Source organism: Capricornis sumatraensis, chromosome 2 (assembly GCF_032405125.1).
Source record: "Capricornis sumatraensis isolate serow.1 chromosome 2, serow.2, whole genome shotgun sequence".
Classification (NCBI taxonomy): Eukaryota; Metazoa; Chordata; class Mammalia; order Artiodactyla; family Bovidae; genus Capricornis; species Capricornis sumatraensis.
This window is the reverse complement of record NC_091070.1, coordinates 119,826,939-119,854,777: the sequence shown is the minus strand read 5'-3', so window position 1 is coordinate 119,854,777 and position 27,839 is coordinate 119,826,939. Positions and strand designations below refer to the sequence as shown.

General features: G+C 42.2%; 1 protein-coding gene across 1 annotated transcript; it reads right to left on the bottom strand.

Annotated features, from left to right (window-relative positions):
• Positions 1-23,682: 23,682 nt before the first annotated feature.
• Positions 23,683-27,501, bottom strand: RPTN (repetin). Its single transcript, XM_068994346.1, has 4 exons — positions 27,364-27,501; positions 26,349-26,613; positions 24,819-26,312; positions 23,683-24,356 (listed from the first exon to the last, which is right to left on the bottom strand). Exons 1-4 carry the CDS (start codon positions 27,499-27,501, stop codon positions 23,683-23,685), a joined length of 2,571 nt encoding a protein of 856 aa, XP_068850447.1.
• Between the last annotated feature and the right edge of the window lie 338 nt (positions 27,502-27,839).

Here is a 27,839-nt window from a genome sequence, read left to right as displayed (position 1 = left end):
TGTAACTGTATCTGAAACTCATGGGCCATCAACTCCAGTTTTTCCCCTTGGCCTATCCTCTTGGTAGTGACATTCCATAGAATATCCCTGTGGAAACTCGAGCTGAGAGATTCTCCAGCATATTCCATTCAGACAGGCAGCGCAACATTCCCTTCCTTCTTTATGTAGCTCTTCGTGGGGGTTCATTTTGTCTTGTGGAGTTATGGGAAGAGAGGAAATACTCCCTTCAGAATTTTCATGGGAAACAGGTGAACTATCTTCCTTAACGCATGAGCCTTCTAGACATGAGCTTGTACCCAAGACCAGGAAATGAACCAGACATCTTCTGAACTGAACTTTTCTTTTTGGCCCTGGTCATTATGCCACCTGTAATGTAATAAGAGAGTTTTGATTATAGGTTATGTGTTTGGATGATAGTTACTATAGAGGTCTTGGGAGCATAGATCAAGTAGATTGTATCAAATAGATATTATGAGCAATATCTTAAAATAATTTATACCAATAATTTTTTAGCATACTAAGAATAGCCTCGTTATCTCCACCAAATTTCTTTCCAGAACTGTGTATTTGTATCTTTTTCGTACATAGTAGGGTCAGGGTGTAAGAATGTGTTATCTTTGTGCTCATTTGCTTCAGTCGTGTCTGATTCCTTGTGACTCCATGGAGCGTAGCCTGTCAGACTCCTCTGTCCATGGGATTTTCCCTGCAAGAATACTGGAGTGGGTTGCCATGCCCTTCCCCAGGGGATCTTCCCAACTCAGGAATTGAACCCTCATCTTCTGAATCTACTACACTGCAGGTGGATTCTTTACCCTTGAGCCACTGGGGAAACCCCAGTGTCTTCTTTAGGAAAAGTTAATTTTTAGGTAGATTATGGCTGCTTACATGGTAAGTTGGGAGCTGTGGATAGTCCCTGTTGTGGGCCCAGCTCAGACATTGGTCTTCTCTATGACCTTAGGTGAGTCAAAGTCTCTGGGCCCTGGGTGTCTGTTTATGAAATGAGGATAATGACTCCCGCTTCCTCCCTCCTTCCTGGGGATGAGGGTGGTAGACCAAGTGAGATCATAAATGGTGAAGAGCTTTGAACTTACAGAAAAAAAAAAAACAAGAGAATTTTTAAGGACCTCCATGTTCTTTTCCTTCTTTTGACATCTAAATATAGAATCCTGTGAGCAGAGCCAGGAAGAAAGAAGTGAGGTCAGGAAGAAAGCCCTGTGTGTGGAACTACCCAGTATGTAGAACTTCCCGGGGGCTTTGACCAGACTCCTGTTTTCACAGAGTGTTACGTGGAACATTGCCCTCCTTGAAAACACTGTGAAATGTTGTGAGGTTTACGCTTTTTATGCCTTGTCTATCAGTTGATAATCAGCTTTTGTTACTGTGGGATATTCAGTCTGCTTATTTTATGTATTTCTACAATATGTCAGGATTCAGGTAAAATCTTTTCATTAAACCTTGTCAGACACCTGCTTGCTGAAGTTCAGACACATTTGCTGGATATTCATCATGTGGTTGGCTTTTTTTAACTGTGTGCTCAGGAAGTCTAAGACAGGTGCCTTAAGCTGTTCTTTTACTGAGATCATCAGATCTGGCATCTCAGTAGCCTTTTGCTGTGAGGAGTCAGAACCTTTTCAGGTTTTGCTGTGCTTATATTTTTACAGTGCCCATTTTTCCTGAGGACAGATGGAGGCAGAACTTGGAAGGACTGGCCCGAGGCCACAGGGTGACTCATGAGCACAAGATGGATGTGAGTGAGAGATTCTCCTCCCCTAATCTCACTTCCAGACCCTACACCATCCAGCCCATTTCCTCCCATGAAGTTGCCTGCTTGGAAATTGGGTTCCAAAGCTTTTTTGTTGCCTCCTGCCATCCACTGTGAGTCTTTGATGTATTTCGTTTATCTAAGGCACCATTTAGCCCATTATCTCCTGTGGTTCTCATTCAGTAGCAAAGAATTTCCCACCTCTCTCTTTTCTACTTAAGCCCTAGTACAAGTCTTTGTAAGTACAGCTCTGTGTCAGAGCCTGGGGATAATATCTTACAGGTATAAGTGCAGAATGGTTAGGAAGGGAAACTATAATTTATAGAATGCCTTCCATTTGTCATGCTCTCTACTAGATACAAAAACAACACAATAAACCCTTGAGTGTGGTATTCATATTTTGCAAGTGAGGAAAACAAGGCATAGAGAGGACAAGTGACCTGCCCAAGGTAACATGACAGTATACTTTCCCACTATGCTCTACCCCTTTGGGTTTTACTAAAAACTCTTTGGTGGTCACACCTTCTGATATTCATATAATTTTAGTTTCTTATATTTTATAGTGATTTATGCCTTTAGAAAGTTTTCACAGATTTGATTTTGTTTTATGCTTGAAACAGCCTTATGACATAGGCAGCACAGGTAATAAATAATATTACTGCTTTTTAGATGAAGATGCTGATATTCATGAGGTTTAGTGATTTGCCCAATATCTCACCATCTGATGACCAATCTATACCATATAATCTATTATCAAAATATTCTTCTTCAAATACTATCTTTATTATGCACTTTTTGGATTGAACAGCTTATAGTGGCTGCCTGTTGCTAAATATACAGTTGTCAGTCAGTTGTTCAGTCCTCCTTGCCAGCCGACCTTCTCCATCCATCCATCATTCATTCAAAAGCCTTAATTATATACTTGTGATGTGCAAAGAACTGGGGATACAAAGAAAAATAGTACATGGCCTGGCCCTTGAGGAGATTACCTTGTGGTCAGGAAGTCATGCAGGTCAACCCATTATTTTAATCCAGGATAATAAAGGTTATGATAGTGTTGTCAGGGGAACACATGGAAGGGGCACCTCACCCAGACAGTGGGCTCAAGGAGGGCAGCTTAGAGAAGGTGCAGCTTGTGCCCAATCCTGTGGGACAAGTTGGGTGTAGGGTGTGAGATAGGGAGGGATAGAGGTGAGGTTGGGAAGGTTAAGCAGGGGAGATCAGGAAAGACTCTGTACGCAAAGGTAAGGAATTTAGACTTTATCCCATGGACTGTGGAGAACCATTATAGGATTTTAGGCAGGAGATGACATGATGACATAGATAGATTTGTATTTTAGAGAGGTCACTGTAGCAGAAGCATTGAGAATAGATTGGAAGAGGGCTAGATAGGAGGTAGCAAAGTCATTTAAGTATCCTCCACAGTGAACTAGATGAGAAATGGAGGCCTGACCAAAGGTATTTATAGTTGGGCTGAAGAAAACATTTGAATCAGAAAGATTTTAAGAAGTAGAAATCCGTAAGTCTTGCTGGCACATTGGATATAGTAGATGAGGAAGAGGAAAGAATCAGGAGAAGGTCTGGGTTTTTGGCTTGAGCAGATGGACAGAGAGTGGGACTGTTTCCAGGGAGAACAATGTGAAAGGAAGAGTTCCATTCTGAGCACATGGAGTTTGAGGTGCCTGTGAAACACCGGGACAAAGAAGTCCAAGAGGTGATAAGACATACAGGTTTGGAACTCAGGAGAGAGATCGGCTGGAGATGGACTCGGAAGCCACTGGCAGAAGTGCAATGACTGTCCCCTCAAGGAGAGATGAGACTGACTGGGGAAGTGTGTGGTACAGTGGTCCTCACCCTTGGCTGTGCATTAAAACTATCTGAAGGAACTTTTTTTAAAAAAGTTTTAATTGAAATATAATTGATTTACAATGCTATATTAGTTTCAGCTATACAACAAAATGATTTAGTAATGTATATATATAGTCTGTTTTATATTCTTTTCCATTATAGGTTATTATAAGATACTGATTATAGTTCCCTGTGCTATATAGTAGGTCCTTATTGTTTATCTAATTTATATATAGTAGTAGGTATATTTTAATCCCAAGCTCCCAGTTTATCCATCCCTTTATTTCCCTTTGGTAACAATAAATTTGTTTTCTATGTCTATAAGTGTTTCTGTTTTGTATATAAGTTCATTTGTATCATTTAAAACATTACACATATAAGTGATATCATATGATACTTGTTTCTCTCTGTCTGATTTACTTCACTTAGTATGATAATCTCTAGGTCCATCCATGTTGCTGCAAATGGCATTATTTCATTCTTTCCTAAGGTTGAGTAATATTCCATTATGTCTATGTGCCACACCTTCTTCATCCATTCCTCTGTTAGGGACATGTAGATTGCTTCCACGTTTTGGCCATTGTAAATAGTGCTGTTATGAGCATTAGGTTACATGTATATTTTTGACATGTATATTTCTTTGGATATATGCCCAGGTTTGAGATTGCTGGACCATATGGTAACTCTATTTTTAGTTTTTTAAAGAACCTCCATACTTCACTCCATTGTGGCTCCACCAATATACATTCCCATCAACAGTTTAAGAGGGTTCCTTTTTCTTGGGGGAACTTTCAAGAATCCAGATAGCCTTGGATCACAACATAGACCTGTAAAATTAGAATTTCTGGGAATGGACTCTAGACACCAATGATTTTTTAGAACTCTCTTGATGATAAAGTGGCCACTAAGGTTGAGAAGCACTTAGTAGAAGGAAGGAAGAGTGAGAAAAGGTGACAAAAAGGGAGGAGAAGCTCATGAGGGAGCCTAAGAACTTTCCTGAGAAGAGGGAGAAGCTGGATAGAAGGGGATTATGGATGCTTAGGGTGTGAAAGCTCAAGAAGAAAGGAGTGAGTACCCCTCTTCTACATAATCTTCAGTCACTTCCTAAAGTGGCCCTTTCCTTAGGTACGTGCATACTAAGTTGCTTCAGTCGTGTCTGACTCTTTGCGACCCCGTGGACTGTAGCCTGCCAGGTTCCTCTGTCCATGGGATTCTCCAGGCATGAATACTGGAGTGGGTTGCTATGCCCTTCTCCAGGAGATCTTCCCAACCCAGGGATCGAACCCACATCTCTTATGTCTCCTGCATTGACAAGCAAATTCTTTACCACTAGAGCCACCTGGGAAGCCTTCCTACAGGTACCTACTCTGTTTCCTATCTCCTGCATTTAATGCTGCACAGATGCTTATCTGTGTCTCTATTCAACCTATACCTGATATCCAGGATTCCTGCCCTTTTCCATTTCATGTCAGTCCGCATCCATTCCATGTATCAATATGAGACTTGGTTCAAAGCTCTTCCTCCAAAGATCTGGTTAACTTTATAAGGTTCTGATTATTCCTATTTAGAGAGTCCCTTATGCATTTAATTGTTTATCAAAGATGGCCAGCTGTGGAACAGTGCAGAGTCCTGGACTTAGACTCTATGGATCTGGGTTCAAGTCCTGACTCTGCTGCAAGTTAATGTTTGGAACTTTCCAAGGATCTAATTAGAGCTCATTAGTTTCCTTACCTGTGAGGTATTTAAAGTTATAATTACTTTGAAGAATTGATAGAAGTTTCATGTGGGAGAATATAAGAGAGCTATACATGTGTTATAGAATCAGTTCAGTTCAGTTCAGTCACTCAGTCGTGTCCGACTCTTTGCAACCCCATGAATCACAGCACGCCATGCCTCCCTGTCCATCACCAACTCTGGGAGTTCACTCAGACTCGCATCCATCAAGTCAGTGATGCCATCCAGCCATCTCATCCTCTGTCGTCCCCTTCTCTTCCTGCCCCCAATCCCTACCAGCATCAGAGTCTTTTCCAATGAGTCAACTCTTTGCATGAGGTGGCCAAAGTACTGGAGTTTCAGCTTCAGCATCATTCCTTCCAAAGAAATCCCAGGGTTGATCTCCTTCAGAATGGACTGGTTGGATCTCCTTGCAGTCCAAGGGACTCTCAAGAGTCTTCTCCAACACCACAGTTCAAAACATCAATTCTTCAGTGCTCAGCTTTCTTCACAGTCCAACTCTCACATCCATACATGACCACTGGAAAAACCATAGCCTTGACTAGACGGACCTTTGTTGGCAAAGTAATGTCTCTGCTTTTCAATATGCTGTCTAGGTTGGTCATAACTTTTTTTCCAAGGAGTAAGCGTCTTTTAATTTCATGGCTCCAATCACCATCTGCAGTGATTTTGGAGCCCCCTAAAATAAAGTCTGACACTGTTTCCACTATTTCCCCATCTATTTCCCATGAAGTGATGGGACCGGATGCCATGATCTTCATTTTCTGAATGTTGAGCTTTAAGCCAACTTTTTCACTCTCCACTTTCACTTCCATCAAGAGGCTTTTGAGTTCCTCTTCACTTTCTGCCTGGCTTCAGCAATACGTGAACCGTGAACTTCCAGATGTTCAAACTGGTTTTAGAAAAGGCAGAGGAACCAGAGATCAAAACGCCAACATCCGCTGGATCATGGAAAAAGCAAGAGAGTGTTATAGTATAGGTAGTATAATTCAATTTTACACTCATCAGTAGTTGCTTTGCAGTCACCCCAAAATCTGTGTGTGTGTTTGTTTGCTTTTCTAACTGGATTATAAACTCCTTTAAGTTTTAACTTTAAAAGCATCTGTTTTGTTTCTTTTCTGCCTCTCTAAAAGTGGCTTAGTGGGATATTGAGGTTCTGAGGCAGGCACACATTCGTAGGCTCATGCTGGTTAACCAAGTGCAGCATCCCTGAGAATGTTGCTCCCAGGTAACAGAACTTCAGGATCATTGCACAGAGACCAAGAGTTAGAAGACAGCCTGCACAGACATGGGATATCTTCTGGTCCAGATCTGCAGGCTCCAAACACGTAAGAGATAAGTCTATGTGTGTGTGCAGGAAATGGGAAAGGATTGAGGTAAAATCATCTGATGGCTCTCTTCAGCTTACTCTGAGGAAAATCCAAATCCTTCAGCCTACCAGACATGACTCTACAGAATGACGTCTCTGACCTCATCTCCTGTGATGCTCCCCTTACTTATTTTGCTAATCGCTTTTACTATTCTCTGAACATATCCAGCAACATGCTGCCTCAGAGCCTTTGCAGCTGCTGTTCCCTCTGCTTGGAATGTTCTTCTCCAGATATTCATTGGTTTCTTTCCCTTACCTTATTTAGGTCTATGCTCCAATATTACTTTCTCAGGAGACCTACCCTGATCACCTTATTTAAAATTGTGACGCTCAACATTCTTTATCTTCCTGCATTCCTTCCCCCCACCATGTTATCACCTGTCATTATCTGATGTAATATGAATTTTACTAATTTATTTCCTATTGTCTCTCCATTAGGATGTAAACTCTACAAGAACCATGTTTTCTGTGTTTTTTAAACCACTGTATCCTTGGAGCCTAGATGATTCTTGGAACATAGTAAGTACTCAATATTTGTTGATGAATGAATAAATTAGGAAATGAATGACTTTTGCTTGTCAATGGCCAAGATATTTTGAACTGGTAGAGACTCATTTAAGTCAAGGTATCTAGCTTTTTTTCCTTACTCTAGTTTCTTGTTGGCTTCTTTATAAGGTTTTATTTAATCAAATTATCATGAAAACTCATTAATTCCTACGGGGGCAATGGCTCTTTAGCCTTTTGGCTTTTGTTTGTTTTCTCTTAAAAGGAATGAATCTTAAAGTGTTTTCTGAATCTTAATTCAAGCTCGCTCCTCTTACATCTCCTGAATGTGGCCCCTGGCCTTCTGAAAATTCCTACCTGCTTTTGGAAGAAATTTTCTAAAAGTAGCCAGTTCTTCCTTTGAACTTCAAAGACAAGAGAAGAATTAGAAAATATGGTTTATATATATGTCAGTTTAACTCTCTGATGAGATTGATAGTGTTGGAAGTACAGATGTTTTCTAAAAGAGTTGGATGAAATTTCAGAAGCTAAAGCACAGTGAGCTACTAGTGAAGGGGTGTTTGAATGTGTGTGGACACTATTCTTTCTCTCTACTGTTTTCAGAGCAAGCATACAACCCTGGCTGCATGAATCATTGATCCCACTCAGGAGAGCAGCTGCAATGTGATTCTAAAGCCCTTTGGTTCTGTGCTCAGACACACGAAGGGATTAAATGTGAGGTTTGATTTCTTTTATTTCTTCTCTGACTCACCACAAACTCATCCAGCTATACCACAGGTGAGAGTAAGGCACAGAAGTGACAAGATCTCAGAGCTTTATTTTGTTTAAAACCAGGTCCTGACAAAGGCTGTGAAACCACTTGGCAAGAAGACCAAGGTAGAGATTTCTGGGTTATCTGGGATGTTGCACCCTTACATTATAGAATCATAGACCTGGATCATCTAGTTCAACTTGGAAATCATCTAACTCAAATCTCATTTATTGTAAAAGTTCGTCTGCAGTGATCCTGACTAATGATCATGCAGTCTTTTCTTAGGCAAGGTTAGTGATGAGGAGGGTTCTACCTCCTAAGGCAGTGGACTCTGGGTACTATTAAAATTGAAAGAGAATTTCTTTTTAACTTGGGTAAAATTATCTTCTTTTTAACTTGTGCCTCCTATTGGCTCTAGTCTTGCTCTCACCAGCAGTGTAGAATTATCTCTTATTCTATGTGGCAGACTCAGGTAGTTGCCAACGCTTCTAACATCCTTTGGGCTTCCCAGGTGGCCATGGTGGTAAAGAATCTGCCTGCCAATGCAGGAGACCCAAGAGATGCAGGACTGATTCCTGGGTTGGGAAGATCCAGTGAAGGAAGAAATGGCAACACACTCCAGTATTCTTGCCTGGAGAATCCCATGGTCAGAGGAGACTGGCAGCCTACAGTCCATGGGGTTGCAAACAGTTGGACATGACTCAGCATCTGAGCACAGCACACAGCTAACATCCTTTAAGACTTCTTTAGGAGAAAAGTCTTCATTACACTCCTGTGGAAGAACTGCAGATCACAATGCCTGTCAATGTCTGGTCTGAGCCATGCAAGGCAGAGAGTTCTATTTCCTTCTATTAATTTAATCTAAAATACTTTAAGGCATTTAAAAAATTAAAATTAAAAAAACTTTAATTGTGATAAAATACATATAACATAAAATTGCCATCTTAATCATTTTTAAATGTTCAGTAGTGTTAAGTACGTTCACATTGTGTACAACCAATCTCTACTACTCTTTTCATCTTAGAAAACTGAAACTCTGTCCCTTTTAAAGTGTAATTCCCCACTTCCTTCTCCCCCTGGATCCTGGCAGCCATTATTCTACTGTCTTTTTCAATGAATTTGACTACTCCAGGTATTTCATATGAGTGGAAGCACACAGTATTCATCTTTCTGTGACTGGCTTATTTCACTTAGCATAGTGTCTGTAAGGTCTTCCTTGGTGGCTCAGAGGGTAAAGCGTCTGCCTGCGACGTGGGAGACCCGTGTTCTATCCCCGGGTTGGGAAGATCCTTGAAGAAGGAAATGGCAACCCACTCCGGTACTTTTGCCTGGAAAATCCCATGATCGGAGAAGCCTGGCAGGCTACAGTCCATGGGGTCACAAAGAGTTGGACACGACTGAGCGACTTCACTTTCACTTTCAGTGTCCTTAAGTTTCATCCATGTTGTAGCATGTGCCAGAATTTCCCTCCTTTCTAAGGTTGAATAATATTCCATCATTTATGCATTCATCCATCCATGAATACTTGGATCGTTTTTATCTTTTGGCAAATGTGAATGTTTCTATAACACTAGTGTATAGTTATTTCTTCCAGACCTTGTTTTCCGTTCTTTTGGGTATAAACCCAGACGTGCAATTGCCGGATTATATGATAATTCTATTTTTATTTTTTTTTGGGGGGAACTGCCATACTGTTTTGCATAATTGTTTTTCAGTTTTACCTACACAATGATATGGCACATGGTCCCAATTTTCCCACATCCTTGCCAATACCTGTTGTTTTCTGTTTTTTTTTTTTTTAATTTAAATTTTATTTTGTATAGTAGTATTTTTTATAGTAGTATTTTATATCCTAATGGATATGAGGTGGTATCTCATTCGGCTTTTTAAAAATTTTTTTATTTTTCGACATGTACACACCACTGTATTTATATGTGTATTTTTGGCTGCGCTGGTTTTCATTGCTGCATGTGGGCTTGTTCTAGTTTGGAGAGAGGGGCACTCCCTGGTTGTGCATGGGCTCCTCGCTGCAGTGGCTCCTCTTGCTGCAGAGCACAGGCCCTAGGTGCACAGGCTTCAGTAGCTGCAGCTCAGGTCTCAGGTGGGGCTCTAGAGCATGGGCTAGTAGATGTGGGGCACAAGCTTAGTCGCTCAGCAGCATGTGGACTCTTCTCTGACCAGGGATTGAACCCATGTTCCCTGCCTTGGCAGGCAGATTCCTATCCACTGCACCACCGGGACGTCCTCCTTGTGCTTTCTTTTTTAAATATTTAATTTAAGAGTAATTGCTTTACAATATTTTGTTGACTTCCGCCATACCTCAACATGAATCAGTCATAGGTGCTTTTGATTTGTGTTTCTCTAATGATTAGTGAGGTTGAGCATCTTTTTATGTACTTGTCTGTTTGTATACCTTCTTTGGAGAAATGTTTCTTCAAGTCTTTCACACACTTTTAAAATTGAAATATAGTTGACTTACAGTGTTGTGTTAGTTTCTGGTATACAGCAAAGTGATTCAGCTATGTATATAGACATAGTCTTTTAGGTTCTTTTCCAAATCTTTTTCAGGTTCTTTTCCATTGTATGTTAAAGCAAGTATTAAATATAATTCCTTGTGCTGTACAGTAGGACCTTATTGTTTGCCTGTTTTATATATAGCAGTGTGTATCTGTTAATCCCAAGTTCCTAACTTATCCCTCCCCTCACCTTTTCCCATTGGTAACCATATCTTATTTATTTTTTGGCTGCACCGGGTCTTCACTGCTGCATGAGAGCTTTCTCTAGTAGTGAGAAGAGGGAGCTACTCTTTAGTCACTGTTCACCGGCTTCTCATTGTAGTGGTTTCTCTTGTGGAGCCCAAGATCTAGGGTGAATGGGCTCAGTAGTTGCAGGTTCTGGGCTACAGAGTGCAGGCTCAGTGGTTGTGCTGCACAGACTTAATTGCCTCATGGCATATGGGATCTTCTGGGATCAGGGATTGAACCCGTGTCATCTGCATTGGCAAGTGGACTCTTAACCATTGATTCACCAGGGAAACCCTATTAGCTTGTTTTTTATCATATACTTTTAGATTGGATTGTTTGAGATTTTTGTTGTTGATTTTTAGTAATTATTTTTATATATACTAGATATTAATCTCTTACCAGATATATGATTTGCAAATATCTTCTCCCATTCTATGGATTATCTTTTCACTCTGTTGACTTTGTCCTTTGATGTGCAGAAGTTTTGAATATTCATGTAGTACAATTTATCTATTTTTACTCTTCTTGCCTTTACTTTTCGGTGTCATGCTTCAGACTGTTTTATCTTAAAGCAATCACAGTTTCCTGCTCTCCTGTTATGACTGGAGAAGGAAATGGCAATCCACTCCAGTATATAATTACAATCAATGAAAAGCCCTGATTGGATCTGTTATGCCTACTGCTGTTAAGCCTGGGGACCTTCATTCTACCTTCTCAACATTTGTTTCTCTAAAGTTTACTCACCCTTCAGTTCAGTTCAGTTCAATTCCGTTCAGTTCAGTTGCTCAGTCGTGTCCAACTCTTTGGGTCTCCATGGACTGCAATGTCAGGCTTCCCTGTCCATCACCAACTCCTGGAGCTTACTCAAACTCATGTTCATTGAGTGGGTGATGCCATCCAACCGTCTCATCCTCTGTCATCCCCTTCTCCTCCTACCTTCAATGATTCCCAGCATCAGGGCCTTTTCCAGTGAGTCAGCTGTTTGCATCAGGTGGCCAAAATATTGGAGTTTCAGCTTCAGCATCAGTCCTTCCAATGAATATTCAGGAATGATTTCTTTTAGGGTGGACTGGTTGGATCTCCTTGCAGTTCAAGGGACTCTCAAGTCCATCACCACAGTTCAAAAGCATCAATTCTTTGGCTTTCAGCCTTCTTTATAGTCCAACTCTCACATCCATAGATGACTACTAGAAAAACCATAGCTTTGACTAAATGGACCTTTGTTGGCAAAGTAATGTCTCTGCTTTTTAATATGCTATCTAGGTTTGTCATAGCTTTTCTTCCAAGGAACAAGCCCCTTTTAATTTCATGGCTGCAGTCACCATCTGCAGTGATTTTGGAGACCAAAAAATAAAGTCTGTCACTGTTTACATTGTTTCCCCATCTATTTGCCAGGAAGTGATGGGACCAGATGCCATGATCTTAGTTTTCTGAATGTTGATTTTTAAGCCAGTGTTTTCACTCTCTTCTTTCACTTTCTTTTTTTTTCTCCATTAAGAGTTTTAATTTATTTTTGTAATGTATTTATTTATTTATTATTGTTAAAAATTTTACTTCAATCAAATATAATTTAAGAAACCTATGAGAAATAGTCTATTACATTTACCTTTTTCACAGCTTAGTCTTTTTTTTTTTTTTTACTTTACAATATTGTATCTTTCACTTTCACCAAGAGGCTGCCATAAGGGTGGTGTCACCTGCGTATCTCAGGCTATTGATATTTCTTTTGGCAATCTTGATTCCAGCTTGTGCTTCATCCAGTCCTGCATTTCTCATGATGTACTCTGCATGTAAGTTAAATAAGCAGGGTGACAGTATACAGCCTTAACATAATCCTTTCCTGATTTGGAAGCAGTCTGTTGTTCCATACCAGTTTTAACTGTTGCTTCTTGACCTGCATACAAATTTCTCAGGAGGCAGATCAGGTGGTCTGGTATTTCCATCTCTTTAAGAATTTTTCACAGTTTGTTGTGATCCACACAGTCAAAGGCTTTGGCATAGTCAATAAAGCAGAAGTAGATGTTTTTCTGGAACTCTCTTGCTTCTTTGATGATCCAATGAATGTTGGCAATTTGATCTCTGGTTCCTCTGCCTTTTTGAAATCCGGCTTGAACATCTGGAGGTTCATGGTTCACATACTGTTGAAGCCTGGGTTGGAGAATTTTGAGCATTACTTTGTAGCATGTGAGATGAGTGCCATTGTGTGGTAGTTTGTGCATTCTTTGGCATTGCCTTTCTTTGGGATTGGAATGAAAACTGACCTTTTCCAGTCCTGTGGCCACTGCTGAGTTTTCCAAATTTGTTGGCATATTGAGTGCAGCACTTTCACAGCATCATCTTTTAGGATTTTAAATAGATCAACTGGAATTCCATCACCTCCACTAGCTTTGTTGATAGTGATGCTTCCTAAGGCCCACTTGACTTCACATTCCAGGATGTCTGGCTCTAGCTGAGTGATCACACCATCATGATGATCTGGGTTGTGAAGATCTTTTTTGTATAGTTCTGTGTATTCTTGCCACCTCTTCTTAATATCTTCTGCTTCTGTTAGGTCCATACCATTTCTGTCCTTTATCGTGCCCATCTTTGCATGAAATGTTCTCTTGGTATCTCTAATTTTCTTGAAGAGATCTCTAGTCTTTCTCATTCTATTGTTTCCCTCTATTTCTTTGCATTGATCACTGAGGAAGGCTTTCTTATGTCTCCTTGCTATCCTTTGGAACTCTGCATTCAAATGGGTGTATCTTTCCTTTTCTCCTTTACTTTTCAATTCTCTTCTTTTCACAGCTATTTGTAAGGCCTCCTCAGACAACCATTTTGCCTTTCTTTTTCTTGGGGATGGTCTTGATCCCTGTCCCCTGTACAATGTCATGAACCTCCGTCCATTGTTCTTCAGGCACTCTGTTTATCAGATCTAATCCCTGGAATCACCCTTAAAGGCCAGGCCAACTGATTCTTCCAGCAAGAAACCCTCTGTCTAGCATTCCCCACTGGGATAGAGTTTTTTTTCTCTTGGTCCTTGTGCTTGATTACAGGCCTCTCAGAGTGTTCTATGGATTAAGCGTACTGATTTATATACATTACATCTCTCAGTAGACTGTGAGCTCCTTGGGGGCAGGGATAATTTTGCATATCTGTGTCCTCTACAGTACTAGCATTGTGCCTTGTGTTTAGCAGTTCTAGCCCAGACTGGTTGACATGGCAGTTACATTCTGTTCCACAAATTATGGTACTCATTGAGTAGGCTCTTTTCATTGGGGTAGATAGCAATCAAATAATTTAAAACATGGATTTTAGAGGTCAAGTCTGGATTTGAATTTTGTTCTTGTCACTCACAAGATACATGACTTTGGGGGAAGTTCCTTAATCTCTCCATGCCTTGCCTTTCTCATCTATAAAGTGGACAAGATGAAAAGCACCAAATTTACTAGGGTTTGTGAGAGGATAAAGCATGTGAGCACTCAGCATTGTCCCTGGGGACGCACTCAGGGGAAGCTAGTGATGTGCTCAGGGAGAGTTAGTGATGGCTATTATTTTTTTTTTACCTGTATCTGCAAACAATTGTTTGTTCTCTTAGACCCATCACAAGGTGCTGTGATTGTCTTCCTGCTGCAGAAATCGTGAATTCTTGATGACAGACACCCTGCCTCTGTATCCCCCAGTGACCAGCACAGTGTCCAGCAAACTTAAGTCATCAGTGTTCGTTGGGTGAATGAATGAATCTGAGACTTTTGAACTGCAGCCCCCACCTTATATGTATGGAAACATTGCTGTTATTAGTAGGTATCACACTGTGGGGTCTTATAAATGCATACTATCAATGATTTATTTGGTTTTAGGGAAGTATGTGGAAGACAGTGTGAAAGACAGACTTGTAAATTATGAACTTTAAAATAAGCAGAATGGATTAGAATGCCACAAGAGGATTGATAATAGTAGGAGCAGACAGGTGGAGGTGGCTCAGATGGTAAAGCATCTGTCCACAATGCAGGAGACCTGGGTTCGATCCCTGAGTTGGGAAGATCTCCTGGAGAAGGAAATGGCAACCCACTCCAGTACTCTTGCCTGGAGAATCCCATGGACAGAGGAGCCTGGTAGGCTACTGTCCTTGGGGTCGCAAAGAGTTGGACACGACTGAGCAACTTCACTTTCACTTTCACTTTCAAGGTAGGTGTGGGGGATGGCTTTATGGAGATGACGTTTGAAGTAAGGTTTTAAGAATGAGTACAATCTTGGTTAAATAAATCCACCTGCTTGTTTAAATCCTAATCAACCACTAAAATCTAAGATAGATGCTTCCTCTATCCTGAAGATACTTGTTTTGCCCCACCTGCATATATCTTCCCTCTTTTGAGCATCCATGGTGCTTTCTTTCTTATCTTCTTACCACCTGCAGTTATAGTACTTAATCTACATGAAGTGATCTAAAAATTTTGTGCATTGAATCATAGCATCTTTACTTACATGCAAGGGCTTCCCTGGTGGCTCAGAGGTTAAAGCGTCTGCCTCCAGTGCAGGAAACCCGGGTTCAATCCCTGGGTCGGGAAGATACCCTGGAGAAGGAAATGGCAACCCACTCCAGTATTCTTGCCTGGAGAATCCCATGGACAGAGGAGCTTGGTAGGCTACCATCTATGGGGTCGCACAGAGTCGGAGACAGCTGAAGTGACTTAGCAGCAGCAGCAGTGCCTAGAATGTGCCAGGTACCATGTCAGGTACTCTGCAGATCCTTACAGCCACCCTATGAAGAAGATATTATTATCAGAATTTTTAAATGAGGAAACTGAGGATTAAGTAATACAAAAGTTGAGTAGTTGGGTCAGGATTGGAACTCACTTCTGTTGGACTCCCAAACTGCTGCTCTTAACTGAGTGGCTACTATATGATGCACTGTACAGTTGGGGGGGGGATAGCTGCTGTAGTAGAAACTGGTGACCAGTACATATGACAAGAGTCTTGTTCACTAGGCAGAGAGTGCCAAACTGTGACCGGATTAGCATTTGTCATTTTTTTCCTAGCCATCTAAGAACACAGGGAAATCCCCTGGACAGAGGAGCCTCACCGTCTACAGTGCATGAGGTCTGGAAGAGTCAGACACTGCTTAGCAACTAAATAGCAGCAAGGACACAGGGAATCCAGTGATCAGTAGGTGGCGCTAGAACCCCATATGATTGTATAATTTCTCCAGTTTGCTTCCAAAGTATAAATAGTTCGAAGTTGTCTAGTTAAGTCGGAGTCTAGGTGGCATATTGGGGTGTTGTTGGCAACCAGGTTGCAAATGTAGACTGCAGCCAGATCACGGAGGGCTTCTGTGAGCATGCAGTTGACACATACACTTATTGGGCATGCACCATGATCAGCCAGTTTGTGTGCATGTGTGCCTACCTTTCTAAATGTTACAGAGAAAAATCAAGGCATGCAGGTAACAAATTTCATTTCAAAGTACTATGTGATAAATAAAAAATACTATGTGAAAAATCAGATCAGATGGGCACTGTCTATGCCACCCCACTAGGGTTGCTTTATTATGCTTTACTATAAAGGGCTGCAAACTCTGAGTTCCTGGCCCCCTCCCTGCCATATACACACTTTATTCAGAGGCATCTTTGTTGTTCCATCATCTTCAAGCCTTCCATGTTGGAAACTTGCTTCTTTCTCATTGCCTTATATGGTAAAGGAGAAGGGTAGAGCAAAATCATTTTGAAGCGACCACTGTTTTTGATGTAGAGGGTACAGTGGCAAACAGGACAAACAGAATCCTTGTTCTTGTGGGCCTTAAGTTCCAACTGAGGGGAGATGACTATAAACAAGTAGTGTGAAAACAATGTACCAGATATGAAAAGTGCTGACAATAGTGACAAAAAGAGGAGGATGTAGTTGAGAGTGATTGGAAGACTATTCTTTAAGATTAAAAGTTAGAGAAAGCTTCTCTGAGGAGGTATACTCTTTAGCTGATACCTAGATGAAATAGGAAGGCAGCCATATAAATCGGGGAGATGCCCATTCCAGACCAAAAAAAAAAAGTTAGCTGTTCTAAATAGGAACCAGCTTATCCTACCAGAATCAAAGAAAGAAGGCCAGAATGGTTGGTGACTGTACAAGAGAGTGTTGAAAGATGAGGTCTGGAAGAGACCCAACATAGAAAGGCCCTGGGAAGAATGTTGAATGTAATCTTCAGTGTGGTGAGAAACTGTCAAGAATTTTAAGCAGGGGAGTGACATGATGTGGTTTACATTCTGCAGAGGAGTAAGGACCTGCATCAGGAAGCTATTGCTGTATCCCAGGAGAGAGATGGTGGTGATGGGGGTGTTAGGACTAGACATGGCAGTGATGGTGAATTTGCTGCTACTGCTGCTAAGTTGCGTCAGTCGTGTCCGACTCTGCGCGACCCCATAGACAGAAGCCCACCAGGCTCCTCTGTCCCTAGGATTCTCCAGGCAAGAACACGGATGGTGAATTTGGGCCACCCTATATTTTGAGACAGAAACAAAAGGACTTGCTGATGAGTTTGATTTGGGAGGAAAGAATGATTACAACAAAGTATATACCTTAGGTTTTTGCCTGAGCATTGTGGATGGTGCTACCGACTTACTAAAATGGGGGACATTAAAGAAGAAACAAGTTAAATCGAGAGTTCTGTTTGGGAATGCTAAGACTGAGATGCTATTTAGATGTCCGAGTGGAAATGCCAAGTAGATTATTGGAGAATATATGAGCCTGGAGTTTAGGAAAGACATTAGAGATGAAGATTGGAGAGCCTCAGAAATACTGACACATTTAAAGCCAAAGGACAGGATAAAATAGCCCATAGTTAGAGGAGAAAATAGCTCAGGAGTCAGTCCCAAGGGGAAGAAAGTTGGGCTGCAGTGAAATAAAGAACAGTTTTCTGCAAGGGAATGATGTGCCTTTCTAATTTAGGTATATTTGGAGGAAGCGCTGTGAGTTATCTTCACAGTTTTCATGATTCGCTCAGAGTTTGAGAATAGATGGTGCTTAAGAGGGACAGTCTTCATTTTCAGTTGAAAAAATTTGGAAGGTTGCTCTATGGTTTAGATCCAGAGAGCTGTTTTTTTTTTGTTTTGCTGACGGCAGAGCCTACTTCTGGTTAGCCTGTAACACATTAAAATGTTTCTTCTCCCTCCTTTCACACCCACTTAAGGGCAGACCCCCACTCTCATCTTTGGTTTTGGGCTCAGCTTTGATAGCCCTGCAGTCTGCCATGTTCCAAGGTCTGCATGGGCTTAGGTTGTACCTGTGATGGGGAAGTTCTACAGATCAAGTTCATCTAGTTCAATTCAGTCGCTCAGTCGTGTCTGACTCTTTGAGACCCCATGGACTGCAGCATGCCAGGCTTTCCTGTCCGTCACTGGCTCTTGGAGCTTGCTCAAACTCATGTCCATCGAGTTGGTGATGCTATCCAACCATCTCATCCTCTGTCATCCCCTTCTCCTCCTGCCTTCTATCTTTCCCAGCATCAGGGTCTTTTCCAGTGAGTCAGTTTTTTGGATCAGGTGGCCAAAATATTGGAGTTTCAGCTTCAGCATCAGTCCTTCCAATGAATATTCAGGACTGATTTCCTTTAGGATTGACTGGTTGGATCCCTTGGACTGTCCAAGGGACTCTCAAGAGTTTTCTCCAACACCACAGTTCCAAAGCATCAGTACTAAAGTGCTCAGCTTTCTTTATAGTCCAACTCTCACATCCATACATGACTACTGGAAAAATCATAGCTTTGCCTAGATGGACCTTTGTTGGCAAAGTAATGTCTCTGCTTTTTCATATGCTGTCTAGGTTGATCATAGCTTTTCTTCCAAGGAGCAAGTATCCTTTAATTTCATGGCTGCAGTCACCAGTGATTTGAAGCTCCCCAAAATAAAGTCTGTCACTGCTTCCATTGTTTCTCCATCTATTTGCCATGAAATGATGGGACCAGATGCCATGATCTTAGTTTTCTGAGTGTTGAGTTTTAAGCCAACTTTTTCACTCTCCTGTTTCACTTTCATCAAGAGGCTCTTTAGTTCTTTGCTTTCTGCCATAAGGGTGGTGTCATCTGCCTACCTGAGGTTATAGATATTTCTTTTGGCAATCTTGATCCCAGCTTGTGCTTCATCCAGTCCAGCATTTTGCATGATGTATTCTGCATATAAGTTAAATAAGCAGGGTGACAATACACAGCCTTGGCGCACTCCTTTCCCAATTTGGAACCAGTCCATTGTTCCACGTCCAGTTCTAATTGTTGCTTCTTGATCTGCATACAGATTTCTCAGGAGGCAGATCAAGTGGTCTGCTATTCCCATCTCTTAAGAATTTTCCACAGTTTGTTGTGATCCACACAGTCAAAGGCTTTGGCATAGTTAATAAAGCAGAAGTAGATGTTTTCCTGGAACTCTCTTGCTTTTTTGATGCTCCAGTGAATGTTGGCTACTTGATCTCTGGTTCCTCTGCCTTTTTGAAATCCAGCTGGAACATCTGAAAGTTCTCGGTTCACATACTGTTGAAGCCTGGCTTGGAGAATTTTGAGCATTACTTTACTAGCGTGTGAGATGAGTGCCATTGTGTGGTAGTTTGTGCATTCTTTGGCATTGCCTTCTTTGGGATTAGAATGAAAACTGACCTTTTCCAGTCCTGTGGCCACTGTTGATTTTCCAAATTTGCTGGCTTATTGAGTGCAGCACTTTCACAGCATCATCTTTTAGGATTTTAAATAGATCAACTGGAATTCCATCACCTCCACTAGCTTTGTTTGTAGTGATGCTTCCTAAGGGCAACTTGACTTTGCATTCCAGGATGTCTGGCTCTAGCTGAGTGATCACACCATCGTGATGATCTGGGTTGTGAAGATCTTTTTTGTATAGTTCTTCTGTGTATTCTTGCCACCTCTTCTTGATATCGTCTGCTTCTGTTAGGTCCATACCATTTCTGTCCTTTATCGTGCCCATCTTTGCATGAAAAGTTCCCTTGGTATGTCTAATTGTTTTGAAGAGATCTCTAGTCTTTCTCATTCTGTTGTTTTCCTCTATTTCTTTGCATTGATCACTGAGGAAGGCTTTCTTATGTCTCCTTGCTATCCTTTGGAACTCTGCATTCAAATGGGTGTATCTTTCCTTTTCTCCTTTACTTTTCAATTCTCTTCTTTTCACAGCTATTGGTAAGGCCTCCTCAGACAACCATTTTGCCTTTTTGCCTTTCTTTTTCTTGGGGATGGTCTTGATCCCTGTCTCCTGTACAGTGTCACGAACCTCCATCCATAGTTCTTCAGGCACTCTCTATCAGATCTAATCCCTTGAATCTATTTGTCACTTCCACTGTAAAATCATAAGGGTTTTGATTTAGGTCATAGCTGGATAGTCCAGGAGTTTTCCCTACGTTCTTCAATTTAAGGCTGAATTTGGCAATAAGGAGTTCAGTTCATGATCTCAGCCATAGTCAGCCCCTGGTCTTGTTTTTGCTGACTGTATAGAGCTTCTCCATCTTTGGCTGGAAAGAATGTAATCAATTGATTTTGATATTGACCATCTGGTGATGTCCATGTGTAGAGTCTTCTCTTGTGTTGTTGAAAGCGAGTGTTTGCTATGACAAGTGTGTTCTCTTGGCAAAACTCTTGTTAGCCTTTGCCCTGCTTCATTTTGTACTCCAAGGTCAAATTTGCCTGTTACTCCAGCTATCTCTTGACTTCCTACTTTTGCATTCCAGTCCCCTATAATGAAAAGGACATCTCTTTTGGGTGTTGGTTCTAGAAGATCTTGTAGATCTTCATAGAACTGTCCAACTTCAGCGTCTTCCGTATTACTGGTTGGGGCATAGACTTGGATTACTGTGATATTGAATGGTTTGCCTTGGAAATGAACAGAGATCATTCTGTCATTTTTGAGACTGCACCCAAGTACTGCATTTTGGACTCTTTTGTTGACTATGAGGCCTACACCTAACTCCGTCCATATATTAGCTGTTTCTCTCCATCCCAAACATCTGTCCTGCCAGTTTTCCTCTCATTTTCTGCTAAGAAAACTTTGTGGCTCCTACTATTAACAGAAAGAAAAAATCCCAGATAGAAAGGCTTCATGGTAGATTTTGAGGTCCTCCATGATCTAGCTCACTTTGCCCTTTCAGCTTTGACTCTCTTTAGTGTCTATTTGTATACCTCTTGCTTCATCAAACTTTCCTGGGCTTTCCTTCGCTATATTTACTTGTGCTGTTTCCTAGCCTGGTTGCCTTAATTGCTCCCATTCTTTACTGCCTGGCTCACCCACTGAGAGCCTCCATGACCCCTGAGTCGCTTCCAGATTTTGAGACCACTCACCCTGGTTTATTCTCCACCCTCTACTTTAGCTTTCTGGGGCGAGTCTAAGTTGTGGAAAACATTTGTGAAGAAGACCCATCTTACCTATGAACAATTATACCGTTTAAACAGCAGCCAGCATATGGGCCTCCCCACTGAGCTTAAGTCCCAGGACAAGCTGTGACTTTTCTCATCCCCTCTCTCCTAGGATCATGGCCCTAGTTTAGATGCTTTCCTTATAAAGCCTTTTAAAAATCTTTTCAAGCAGAGCTACTCCCTTCTTGGTGTCATGACAGCAATTTTCATGTACTTAGGACATTTTTGTCTTATTTAATGGTTTTTTTTGCTGTACACATATTTCTTGCTATTAGATAGGAATCTTCTTCAGGAAAGAAATTGTTGTTATGAGTTTTTATATCCTTCCTATGGTGAAGATGATCTGATAGTCCTCAGTATCCATTCTTATCTACTTCTGTGTTTCCCAGACTCCCTTATGTTAGAGTTCTAGATGTGAATTACATTTTATCAGGTGATTTTACATGATATTTGGAAGATATTGTGATTTGGGTTATTTCTGTTGGCAAATAAGGTTATGGAGTCATGGATGTTGATAGGCAATTTCGGCAGTAATGTGAGGCCACTTCTAGATTCCAGCTTTCTCATTCCTTAACTGCAGCACTGGTGATGTATTGAACCCAATAGTTCCAGAAATTGCTTCCTATTTTTCAATGATTCAACCCATATAATTCTGGGCACTAATTCCCCTTTTGATTAAAATATCCAAAGAGGTTATTTTTCCATTCACTTACTGAATAAGGGTCTCATTAATTTCCCTTGTCTATTACTGCATAATAGATAGGAAAGCCCTAATAAATATTCAGTTGAATTTATTCTGAAGTCAGACTTATTTTCTCCATCTTCCTATCTATTCAACAAATGATGAGGGACACTAAACTTCAGTGGAGGCACTAAGTGCTAAGTAGTACAAGTTTGAGTGAGATATGGTCTTATTTCCAGGTTGGTAGAGGAGATAATTACTATAGTGTAACAAATGATATCGCAGGAATGAGTAAAAATTTAGGGGAAAGAATGCTTGGAGTATCCAGGGAAGCTGCCCATAGGTGTGATATTTTAGTTGGGACACAGAGGATGCTGAGGTTTTTGCCAGACTGAAAGAGGGGGGAAGGTATTCCAGGCTGTGGAATTGTATATTAAAAATATGAATTATTGAAAGTCTATGGTATGCTAAGAAAAAGTATTAAATGCTCCTTGGAGGAGTCTTTCATGAGATTAGGCTGGGTAGGTCATCTGGGTTAGATTGTGGAAGTCCTGTGTGCCATGCTAAGGAGTATGAACTTTATTCTCAGGTCACTGAAGAGAAGGGAGGTTAAGGTGGTGGAATGGAGAAGTGGGAAGAGATTTAAGAGGTGTGGTGGATGTAGAGTTGGCAAGACTTAATGATCACTTGCGGGCTTCCTTGGTGGCTCAGATGGTAAAGAATCTGCCTACAATGCAGGAGACCTGAGTCCAATCCCTGGGTCAGGAAGATCACCTAGAGAAGGAAGTGGCAACCCACTCCAGTATTCTTGCCTGGAGAATCCCATGGATAGAGGAGCCTGGTGGGCTACAGTTCATGGGGTCGCAAAGAGTCAGACACAACTGAATAAGCGCACACACACACAATGATCACTTGAATATGGAGCTGAGTGGAAGGGGTCAAATTTGACTCCTCTGCAGGGGAAGGAACTGAAGATGATGTTTAGATAAGTTCCTTTTGACTCCTTGTTATTTGTTTCATATTGATTCTTATTTTTTAAGTGCTCAGGAGCTCAAAGAACAAAGAGAGCTTAAAAGTGGAGAAATGATTTCTTATCCTTGGAAAATGCCCACAAGTGAAGATAGGATGGCCCCATAGTGAAGAAGGAAAAGAGTCACTGAGGTTGATGCTCACCAATCATTTATTGGGTATTTTAATACAATTCCATAGACTTTCTCATGAAAGGTTTTCAGGCTCCAGGAACTAGGGATCAACAGTGTTGGCTTGTTGGAATCTGCAAACAGATGAAATGTTTGCTGTTTCGTGTGATCAGAAACTAAAAGGCATCAAACTGGAATCAGTCCAATCAGCTCTCATGATAGCTCAGTGGCCAGTCTTGATGAGGGGTAGAGACATGGGCATGGGGGTGTTGTGGACGTCTAGCAGCCTCTCACTGTATTTCATTTTAGTGTAGGCTACGAGGCTTGCAATTCTTGATGGTTTAGCCACAAGAGCTCTCTAAGTCCTGGTGTCCTCTCCTCAGGTTATAATGTGTATCTTCAGAATGCCTTTCCTGTTTCTGAACTTTTGAGTGAAATTCTTACCTTTCAATGATCCAATCCTGTCCCACCTATACAGAGAACAAACCAGGAAATGATTTAAATCCCCAAATTAATCAAAATTGGGATCTGATTATTTCACCCAATTTACCACTCAGATTTTACCCAACCAGAGCACTCTGGAATTGCTGATCGAAGAACTGAAATGCCCTAGAAGTGAATACTAGTTCCTAAAAGCATCCTTGTGGTTAGATAGAGTAGAGGAGAGAATGAAGATACACATTTTAAATTTCTTAAGCAGAAGTAAGGATGAACTTGATGTGTAGATTTCTTCCTTGGCTTCGTGTTGCTTTAGCTCTTGGTGCAATGCACAGCCTAGTGCTGAACCCCTTTCTGCTCTTGTACATAGTCATAGAGTGGATTGGGAGCAATAGTTGCCTTGATAGGGTGACTTCCACCCTGTTCTCTTCTTTGGGGCCTCCCAGCATTCTGGGTTGGATGGAAGGCCAGGTCACTGCGTCTTCCTTGGGAACTTGGACTCTGGCCATCTTCATTCGTATGGAATTTTTCTCTGTTGGCACATCCTTGCTGGGTCCCTTGGGACTGTTGATACTGGGACTCTTGATACCTTTCTTTATCCTTATGGGTTTGCTGATCCTGTTGTTGTTGACAGTTTTGATCCTCTTCATGGGTTTGCCTGTCTCGTCTCTGACGGGTCTGCTCATCTTCATGGGTTTGCCTGTCTCGTCGCTGACGGGTCTGCTCATCTTCATGTGTTTGCCTGTCTCGTCGCTGACGGGTCTGCTCATCCTCATGGGTTTGCCTGTCTCGTCTCTGACGGGTCTGCTCATCCTCATGGGTTTGCCTGTCTCGTCTCTGACGGGTCTGGTCATCTTCATGGGTTTGCCTGTCTCGTCTCTGACGGGTCTGCTCATCCTCATGGGTTTGCCTGTCTCGTCTCTGATGGGTCTGCTCATCCTCATGGGTTTGCCTGTCTCGTCTCTGATGGGTCTGCTCATCCTCATGGGTTTGCCTGTCTCGTCTCTGACGGGTCTGCTCATCCTCATGGGTTTGCCTGTCTCGTCTCTGACGGGTCTGCTCATCCTCATGGGTTTGCCTGTCTCGTCTCTGATGGATCTGCTCATCTTCACGTGTTTGCCTGTCTCGTCTCTGATGGGTCTGCTCATCCTCATGGGTTTGCCTGTCTCGTCTCTGATGGGTCTGGTCATCTTCATGGGTTTGCCTGTCTCGTCTCTGATGGATCTGCTCATCTTCATGGGTTTGCCTGTCTTGACTCTGACCAGTCTGCTGATCCTCACGAGTCTGCCTGTCTCGTCTCTGATGGGTCTGCTCATCTTCATGGGTTTGCCTGTCTCGTCGCTGACGGGTCTGCTGATCCTCACGAGTCTGCCTGTCTCGTCTCTGACCAGTCTGCTCATCTTCATGGGTTTGCCTGTCTCGTCTCTGACGGGTCTGCTCATCTTCACAGGTTTCCCTGTCCCATGTCTCCCATGGAGTTTCCTGACCCTCATGACTGTGTCTACCACAGCTTTGGTGGTCCTGCTCTTCCTCTGCCTGGTGGCTCTGCTTCTCACCATGACTCTGCCTGGTCTGGGCCTGTCTGTGGTCCTGCTCACTACTGTGTGACTGCCAGTCTCTCCGTTTGTGACAGGGTGGCCTTTCTTGCTGAATTTGTGCTACTAGTTTGTGTTGGGTATCCTCTTCAGACTCCCATGCCTGGCGACTATTCTGCTGCCCTTCCCTAGTCTGGGATCTCTGTCCCTGATTTCGGTTTACTTCCTGTCCTTGAGTCTGTTGACTTGGTCTTCCTGGCCTTCCAGATTGCTCAACATGTGAGTCTCTGCTTGTTCCCTCACTCCCTTGGAAGTACCTATTTTGCCTAGTTTCCCCAGTCTCTGACTGACCGTATTGAGAGTTCACAGCTTGTCTGTCTGTCTGACTATATCGAGTGCTCAGGCCTTGTCTGTCTGTCCCACCATAGTGGGAAATCTGGCCTTGTCTGTCTGTCTGACCATAGTGCGAGCTCAGGCTTTGTCTGTCCGTCTGATCATAGTGAGAGCTCAGGCCTTGTCTGTCCGTCTGACCATAGTGAGAGCTCAGGCCTTGTCTGTCTGTCTGGCCATAGTGAGAGCTCAGGCCTTGTCTGTCTGTCTGGCCATAGTGAGAGCTCAGGCCTTGTCTGTCTGTCTCACCATAGTGGGAAATCGGGCCTTGTCTGTCTGTCTGATCATAGTGAGAGCCCAGGCCTTGTCTGTCTGTCTGGCCATAGTGAGAGCTCAGGCCTTGTCTGTCCGTCTGGCCATAGTGAGAGCTCAGGCCTTGTCTGTCTGTCTGACCAGATTGAGAGCTCTGGCCTTGTCTGTCTGTCTGATCATAATGGTAACTCTGGCCTTGTCTGTCTGGCCTTGTCTGGCTATAGTGAGTGCTCAGACCTTGTCTGTCTGTCTGGCCACAGTGAGAATCCAATTCTTGCCTATTTCTCTGACCACAGCCTGATTTCTGACCCAGCCTTCCAGACTGTTCATTATAAGAACCCGATTCCTGTTGGTTTGTGTGGCTATACTGAGGGTCCTCTCTAAGTCTTCCAGACTGGCCATAGCTTAACTGTTGTCCAAGCCTATCAGATTGGCTATAATGAGAATCTTGAAGTTGTTTCTCATACTGATTTAGGGCAAAGACATAGCCCTGTCTTTCAGGATTGCCACTGCCAGATTTATTACTCAGTCTTTGACCAGAGCTGGAGTCCTGACCCTGTCCCTCAGTCTGCCCATAGTGGGAGTCGCTGTCTGGTCTCTGAGTCTGACCATAGCGGAAGTCCCTGTCTGGTCTCTGAGTCTGCCCATAGTGGGAGTCCCTGTCTGGTCTCTGAGTCTGCCCATAGTTGGAGTCCCTGTCTGGTCTCTGAGTCTGCCCATAGCGGGAGTCCCTGTCTGGTCTCTGAGTCTGACCATAGCGAGAGTCCCCGTCTTGTCTCTCAGATTGATCTTGGTGGGTATCCTGGCTTTGTTTCTCAGACTGACTGTGGCAGGAATCCTGCCTTTCCCCCTCATGCCTCCTCCTGTGTTGTCTGCCTGTATTTCTTGGAAACGTATGGCCTTGTGTTCCCTCCTGCTTCCTTTCTTGCTGAGAGGTTCTATCTCCATATGATTCATTATCCAGCCTATGATAGCAGGCTTGGGCCAACTGGAACACCATCAGGAGATATTCATGAAAATCAACATGCTCATTTCTGTTTCTATCCAAGAGGCTCAAGATGGTTTCCACAGTCTCTGGGTCATTTGGTCTCTGTGCGAAGATAAAACAAGCAAAAAAATCAGATGTTCGCTTATGGATAGTGTCAGTATCTGTGCCCCAGTCCATTTAGTCCTGCATAAACCTTCGATTGAGAACCCACTAATCTAAAGTGGCCCATGCTTGGTTCTAGTCTTTGATAAGCTGGTTCTCAGAATCTCATCCCTTGCTGGACCAATGGGAGCATGACAATAGGGATAGATACACTTATTTAAAATCGGCTTCATTAATAATTACTTTGAATCATTTGAAGAAGCTATCCCATTCCATCCCGTGCTATGTTGTAATTGTTTGTTCATCTGTTTTTTCTAACCACACTGTGAGATCCTGGAGGGAGGGGAAGCTGGTTTTATTCATGTTTGTATCCCCAGTGCCCAGAATGGTGCTGGTAGGTAGTAGATGTTCAGTGACTTTTTACTGAACAAATGAATGAATGAGATGTGTGGACAGCACTTAAATATGGAAATCAAGGTACAAATCTCAGATTTTCTCCTGAGAAATGATTTCCAGCCTGAAGCTGTACTCCTCTTGTTTGAATAAAAATACAAGGAGGTGTGTGTGTGTGTGTGTGTGTGCGTGTGTGTGTGTGTGTGTGCTGGAAGAGAACTACTAAGGAGCTGCCTGAAATTCTTTTAGTTATAGGGTAGATCATGAACAAATAAAACAAAAAGCATGACGTTCTAAAGGCAGGCATCACTGTAATTCACACTTGTCTCCATGGCGCTCAAAGTCTGAGCATCTTACCCTGAGGATGTCTCCAAACTCAGCCAAGAGCAGCTGCTTCAACTCTTCCTTGCATAGTGAAGTGGAGTCCCCATTCTCTTTGGCATATCTCTGGAACACCTTAATCACGGTGAGTATGCTGTTCAGGAGTTCGGTCATTTTGGCAAAGATGGAGGAACCTAAAAGAAGAAACATTATATTGTCTATATTTACAATGAAGACCAGGAGACAGCATTTCCAGAGGAAAAGTGGCCCCTTTTGGTCAGGGAAAAAAGTTTAAGAAATGACAGAGCTCATTGTTAGCTATACTCTTTACTCTCTTTGACCCACAGTCAGACTCCAGATATCATGTGTTCAATGGAATAAAGGTGAAAACTATGTGTCCCCTGCTATAGAAAGAGATGATATCCTAGAATACAAAATATTATAAGGATTTTATATGCTCTGTCTTCCACTTCAGATGGGACTTGCTTGATTGAAACACTCATATTAGAACA

Bases quoted from the DNA above. Each gene is read 5' to 3' on its own strand.
- RPTN (XM_068994346.1), bottom strand. From the start codon at position 27,501: ATGACCGAACTCCTGAACAGCATACTCACCGTGATTAAGGTGTTCCAG. The intron at 26,614-27,363 runs GTAAGATGCTCA...ATCTTCGCACAG, and splicing joins AGTTTGGAGACATCCTCAGG to AGACCAAATGACCCAGAGAC. The intron at 26,313-26,348 runs GTCAGTCTGAGA...ATACCCACCAAG, and splicing joins AAGGCAGGATTCCTGCCACA to ATCAATCTGAGAGACAAGAC.